Source organism: Garra rufa, chromosome 3 (assembly GCF_049309525.1).
Source record: "Garra rufa chromosome 3, GarRuf1.0, whole genome shotgun sequence".
Taxonomy (NCBI): Eukaryota; Metazoa; Chordata; class Actinopteri; order Cypriniformes; family Cyprinidae; genus Garra; species Garra rufa.
In genome coordinates this window covers 62,415,442-62,422,823 of record NC_133363.1, presented here as the reverse complement: position 1 = coordinate 62,422,823, position 7,382 = coordinate 62,415,442, and the positions used below count along the sequence as shown (strand labels likewise).

The window sequence follows — 7,382 nt, the reverse complement described above, 5'->3', positions numbered from 1 at the left end:
TCGTTGCTGTCAAAGAAAGGTGAGATTTTAATCCTGTAGTTCTCTAAAGCAGTGGTTCTCAATCCTGGTCCTGGGGGACCCCTGCTCTGCACATTTTGCATGTCTCCCTTATTTAACACAACATATTGAGATCATCAGCTCGTTAGTTCAGTTTATGGATCTCTCTCTTAATGAGGTGATAATCTCAATCAGGTGTGTTAAATAAGGGATACATGCAAAATGTGCAGAGCAGGGGTCCCCCAGGACCAGGATTGAGAACCACTGCTCTAAAGGGAGGGGTGAGCGGTGGACTGTTGCAATTCACAACCTCGCCACTAGATGCCGCAAAATCTACACACTGCACCTTTAACGTGACAGAAGGCTTAAAAGCAAAGACGTGATTTCAATTTAACTTAACTTAATTGTTGTACTAATGTTAAATCACAGAAACGTAATGTTAGTAAATATAGTCTGCTATTCCCCACTCTGTTTTGTGGGGGTTCACCTTCTTTGGCCATCCTGAACTTATATTAATGCTGAGTCTCACTAACTGCAGACCACGTGCACAATCACAGACATGCGCCTGCAGCACTAACCGCTGGGGGAGGGGCTGCATTGTTTTCGCTGCAGGTACACACACACACAACCTAGTAGAGTCCTGCGCTTTCACTTTGACGACATAGAAAATCAGAATCAGAATGAGCTTTATTGCCAGGTATGTTTACACACACTAGGAATTTGTTTTAGTGACAGAAGCTCCACAGTGCTACAGAATGACAGTGACAAGACGATACATATTATAAAAAGAACAATACACAAGTATACAAGACAGACAATGTGCAAAAACAGCGAAGACATTTGAATGGAAGTAAGTATGTGCTTTAAATAAATAACGGAGAAATGAATAAAGAGTGTATAGTGTTTTATGTTCCACGATCAAGTGTTCATGAGATGGATTGCCTGAGGAAAGAAACTGTTTCGGTGTCTGGTCGTTCTAGTGCTCAGTGCTCTGTAGCGCCGACCGGATGGTAACAGTTCAAAAAGCGAGTGTGCTGGATGTGAGGGGTCCAGAGTAATTTTGGCAGCCCTTTTTCGTACTCTGGATAAGTAGAGATCTTGAAGGGTAGGGAGGGTTGTACCAATGATTCGTTCAGCAGTCCGGACTATCCGACATAGTCTTCTGAGATCAGAATTGGTAGCTGAGCTGAACCAGATGGTAATTGAAGTGCAGAGGACGGATTCAATAATGGCAGAGTAAAACTGTTTCAGCAGTTCCTGTGGCAGGTTGAGCTTCCTCAGCTGGCGGAGGCAGTACAGTCTCTGCTGGGCCTTTTTCACAATGGTGTCTATGTGAATGTCCCACTTCAGGTCCTGAGAGATGGTGTTGACAAGGAACATGAATGACTTCACTGTGTTTACAGTGCTGTTCATGATGGTGAGTGGGGGGAGAGCGCGGGTTTCCTGAAGTCTATGATCATCTCCACAGTTTTGAGCGTGTTGAGCTCCAGGTTGTTATGACTGCACCAGACAGCCAGCTCTTTTACCTCCTGTCTGTAAGCAGACTCGTCACCGTCTTGAATGAGGCCGATAAGTGTGGTGTCTTCTGCAAACTTCAGGAGCTTGACAGAGGGGTCTTTGGAGGTACAGTCATTCGTATACAGTGAGAACAGCGTTGGAGAGAGGACACAACCCTGAGGGGCGCCAGTGCTGATAGTGCGGGTGCTGGATGAGAATTTTCCCAGCCTCACTAGCTGCTGCCTGTCTGTCAGGAAGCTGTTGATCCACTGACAGACCGACGTGGGCACAGAGAGCTGAGTTTTACAGGCATGTTTTGAATGTACTGATTGGAGTGTTTTTGAAGCTGCTGCCACCAATCTGGACGAGCTCACAGACACTGTTACTTCATATATCAGTTTCTGCGAGGATTTGTTTGGTAGAAAGCGGAGATTCGCCAAATATATGCCTGGTAGCGACATCCTGAAACCACGCTGACGAAGCTTCACAAGCGCGCCGGCGCGCTTCCCCCGCTTGCGCGTCCTGAAGCTGCTCCGCCAACTACGATGTTGAGCAAAACGTCCGAATAATCAAAAACCGGTAGGAGATTTTGAGGTATGTTCTGCCTAATGTTTAGCAGTTCATCCCTTGTAAAACTGATCGTGTTTGCAAAACAAAAACAGGAAAAACGAACAAAAACACTAAAACAACTGGAGAAGCTGAGCACAGAGGCTGCCATCCGCGGCGCCATCTTGATTTCTAAAATGCACATATTGTAGGAACGGTATAACTTTTTTTGTTTGCGGTTTTGAAACCGTGACTTTTTCAAACCACGGTAAACCTTGAAACCGGTTATCATCCCATGCCTACTGTGAGGGGGGTGAATTTTTTTATAACTCATCCGTTTAAGTTATATTAAGCCTTAAAGTTCTGCATAATTAAGGGCTTGGTCACTTGAGTGACAGGGGGATTGCCGCTGCTGTCACCACTGTCGCGCTAGGCGGGGCGTGGTTTCAGCAACCAGCTCCACCCACGTCCCACCTTTTTGCCCATTTTCGATTATCCGTGAGTGACGCAATTCCAAGATGGCGACGGTCGACTCCCGCCTACTATAGGCTTCAAAATAGCGCTTCAGAAACCAACGGGTGACGTCACGGACACTACATCCATATTTTTTGCAGTCTATGGTATTCCCCATGTACACACCCATCTACCTTGCTACAAAGCACGGCATTCTTAAAGGGACAAGCACACATATTTTGTGACTGAAATATGAAGCGTTAGACTCCATTAACATTTCAGCTCTGAATGAGAGGCTAAATTAAACAAACACAGGGAATAAAACAATATAACCCCAACATACTAGAATTAAATTCTAGTGGGTTACAGTGAGTACTATACAGAGAAAAATAAAGCTGTAAAAAAGTGGAACATTCCTCAGTGTTTATTGATCTTTATGGCAGTTACACTATACACCAGTTACATCATCTGAAAGCTGAACAAATAAGCTGCCCAAGATATAACTTTATAAAAATCTGAGTGTGCAAATAAAAAAATCTAAATATTAAGAAAATCATCTTTTGAATTAGATTTCTTCACAGGTGTTTCTCATTCAGTATCTCTGGTGGTGAGTCCCAGCAGAAGTCAAACTGAAAGGACTGTATTAGGTGAGGTGCGATATCTAGCTTTCCTTAGTCAGTCAAAACACAGGGTCTGATCAGGGGTCCGTTCTTCGTACCTCGATAACTAAGTTAGCTGGATTTGATTGTTGACGATTTTGCGTGATCTTGGATCGCTGGGTTCTTCGAAGCTCATCCGGGACTTGCTGTCATAGCAACAGGTGCGCAAGCTTAAACCTGCTCTGGAGGTTATCTGCTCTGAGCAGGATTTAGGCTGCGCTCCTGGCGGGTTATGATTGGTTGAAATGGCGAGGTCACATCTGATTGGTTAAAGAGCACGACTGACGCAGACTGACTCACGTGGGAAAAGAAAAGTATCTTGCAAGAAAGTGTATATATATATATATATATATATATATATATATATATATATATATATATATTATATATATATATATACACAATACCGTTCAAAGGTTTGGGGTCAGTACATTTTTTTTTTTAAGAAATTAATATTTTTATTCACCAAGGATGTATTAAGTTAATAATTAAAAAATTATTAAAAGTTAATAATAAATAATTCACATTGTTATATATATATATATATCACAGGTTCCAAAAAATATTTGGCAGCACAACTGTTGATATTATGATAATCCAACATTGATCATTCTAATAATAAATCAGCATATTAGAATGATTTCTGAAGGATCATGTGATACTTAAGACTGGAGTAACAGCTGATAAAAATTCAGCTTTTTATCACAGGAATAAATTCTATTTTAAAGTATGTTTTTGCCAGCCCTCTCTCCTTGCTTTTCCAGCCTTTGCAGTTTTCCCTTGAGTTTTAATTAAACTCTGAAACTCCTGAATCCCTCAATCAAGAGTTCTTGCTCTGCTGCAGAAAAATACTGAGCGCGGCATAGCGAGAACCAGAATAGCGAGCTCATAGTTAGCGCGATGATTTGATCTTGAATGTGTCATTTGATCTTGGATGTAGTAAGCGAGGTACGAAGAACGGACCCCAGTTTCGTCCAAAGAGTTTAATGTCTCTTAGCATAGAAGTAATTTCCAAAAAAGATGCACGCAACACATCCACACACAGGCTTTACAGGTTCTCAGATACGTATTTGTTGAGCTTATATGCGTGAGTGTGTGTGGTCTACTATACAAAAGGAATAAGAGGTAGATTTAGTTAAATGTTCCAGAAATATATTCCAAAGACATTCACATGAAATGCTTAACTTCTTATTGAACGTTCAGGTTAACTATTATCAAAGACCCAAACTTTATACACATAAATTAAACTTTGTAACAACACTACCACCTTGTGGTTAGAAATGGCGAACACTTTCATAATCAAAACAGTTCCTGAGATAATTTACATAAACTGCACGTCGGCACGAATATTGTGTACATATGCTTCAAATTAACTGTGATCCAGTTACTAATAAACAGTAACATACAGGAGAACACAAATCTGACGTTCGTTTGCATTTAAGCAATAAGGTACGAGAGGCCGTGCTGTATCGTGAATAAATCACGGCTGAAGGGCGTTGTTAGGCACGACGCGAAGCGGAGTACGGCCTAAACCTTATTGCTTTTATAAAATGGTTACCACACAATAAAAATATTAATATCAAAAATATATATTAATTTATATATATTCAGGGTTCGAAATTAACACCCGCCAAATGCGGGTTAAAAATCATTTTGGCGGGTATTGATGAAAACTTACCAGCCAGTTTGGCCGGTGATGCTTGAGCCAATCATGCAAATCATGTCAGAGACGCTCTGGGTCGTTTGTCCCCTGTACAAACCATTATTGTTCAGTGCGAGTGCCGCAAGGCTGTAATATGAGCAGTCATTATTCCGTCGTCTCCCGGGTGCTGATAGCGCTCGTGTGCAGGTGATACCTGAACTGCACACATTGCTATCTGGATTTAAACTAAACTCATTTAAGCTTTGCCAGTTTCAACATTTAAGAGCCATAAGACGCAAACACGCGGGCGCAGTGAGAAATGAGAAGATCTGTGTGTGCGCTCATCCAAAGCGCGCAAACCCGCGCCTCAGAACGCGCGCAAATATTACTCCCGCAGAAATGTTATTTCGTCCTGCTCCCGCCCGCCACATTTATGTTTTTATGAGAAATACCATGAAATCATCAACACCTCAGAACCAACATCCTAATGAAGAGGACATTAACTACAGGATTAGAATCACATTTACTCACTCCTCTCATTGTTTACCAATCCTGTATTTTATAAATCCTATTTGTATTTTATTGTTTATTTTACTTTAGTTTTTGTGGGGTAAACTCTTTACTTAATTCAGAGCTAAGGGGACATTATAGATGAAATTATATATTTCAGTGCTTTTGTGTTTATTCACAAAACTTTTTGAAAGCCTTTAGGAGCTCTGTAATTTTGCTCAATAATGTGCTTGTGTTTCTGTTTTTCAGTGCCATTTTCAGGTCAGATTTCTGTACTCAAGATTCTCAGTTTTCTTCTGGCAGCTTGTCCGTATCTGCTGTCTACAGTCGTGCTGCTGTTCAAATGCTACAGAGCCAGAGGTAACCTCTGTCTGATCGGTCTCTGTCCCTCTGAGTGTCTTTTCCAGAAACCATTCACATTCTCTGACAGACATGCCTTTACTCTCTGTCTTTATATTACATTATATTATATTATATTTCTGTACATATAGATCAATATTTACAACAGATGGTGGTCATTCATAAGCAATAACTGCAGCGGAAGCAAATTGAATTGTGACAATAAATTGTGTGTGTGTGTGTGTGTGTGTGTGTGTGTGTGTGTGTGTGTGTGTGTGTGTGTGTGTGTGTGTGTGTGTGTGTGTGTTTCACAGTTACATCTACTGAAGACCAAAGCCAGTATATGCTGTAACGGAGGAAGAAACTTCAACCTGATATTTCATCTCTGAACTGCATGTAGGGTCACAGGAGGCTGGAGTCTCAGGCTGAAGGCTGGGAAACACTCTGGTCATGGCCAGTCCATCTCAAGACTATCAGACACACATTCACACTCACAGTCATACGGACAATTTAGTGTCTCTAATTCATCTGTGCTGTATATTAGATTGTGGGAGAAACCAAACCAAAACATGGAAAACAAGCAAACTCCACACAGAAGGGCCTCCTGACTCATCTACTCCAAAAAAAAAAAAAAAATAAATAATAGAGAGAGTTTCTTAGTTTGTCGGTCTAATACACTCTAAGCCATTGGAAATTGCATTTTAAAGACAGAGTTTATACCTTTTCGGCAAGTAAAAGTTGTTTTAGTATAATACAAAGAAATATTTTGTTGTCTGACTAATTTTAAGATTATTTTTATATTGTTAGAAGTATTTCAAGTCAAACATTTGCTGGACTGAAACAACTTATATTTATCTGATTGTTTGAACATAATGTTGTTTATTTGTTTTCATTTATTTTTTCATCATTGTATTGCAATGCATTGTATGTGTTGAAATAGAAATTGCATATCATTTTATTAAGACATTTAGGAGACACCGAATTCGTATTCACAAAACATCTTAAGGCTAAAAGTAGCTTGCCGATTTAGGAGAAAATCTTAAAAATAATATATAACATTAATATATAATAAAGTCCTAAATTTAGGACTCCTAAATTTTTGCTCCAAGAGCATTTCACAAAACATTTTAGCGCTAAAGCAGCTCCTAATCTGTGGGGGGAAAAAGTCACTAAGACCAAATTACAACTATCCTAAAATGGCTGTTGCTGGCAATCTGCCTTGGAACTTAAACTCTTTTAGAAACATTAATTTATTTGCACACGTATGTTTTCCCACACAACTTTTTTGGTTTTGGAGGTTATCCCAACTCCAAATTTTCCTTTGATTATATATTTGTTTTCATTAAGTTGGGCAAGAAGTAACAGCTGTTTATGTGTCCAGTTTGGTTCTCTTTTAAGTTTGTATATCAGCCATGGTTATTTTATTTTGCCAATAAAAAGGCTGTTTTTATGCATATCAGCTAATTATGAGATGCACACATGTAAAAGGCTGACAATCAGCTAAACATATACTTGTGTAATTAGTGGCATTTAGACTGCATTTTAAAATCTTTATTTGAATGTGGCAAATCTTTCTATGAACAAATCTCTGACAGAGACTCCTCCCCTATCAGCCAATCACAGTGTGCATAGTTAATAAGCATACTGACATCATCCATAGCAATAGGGTCAACCCCGCCCTTAATTTTAGCTTAAGACTTCTCTCTATTCCTAAGTAAAAGTTGGTCTCAGCAGCTTTG

General features: G+C 39.9%; 1 protein-coding gene across 1 annotated transcript in view; it reads right to left on the bottom strand.

The window, feature by feature from the left end:
* Window positions 1-6,063: 6,063 nt before the first annotated feature.
* The window catches only part of LOC141331702 (platelet glycoprotein VI-like), a 4,230-nt gene continuing 2,911 nt past the window's right edge, over window positions 6,064-7,382 (bottom strand). Inside the window, exon 4 of the mRNA XM_073836736.1 lies at window positions 6,064-6,113. Within this exon, the coding sequence (XP_073692837.1) occupies window positions 6,064-6,113 (50 nt within the window). The remainder of the gene's footprint in view (window positions 6,114-7,382) is intronic.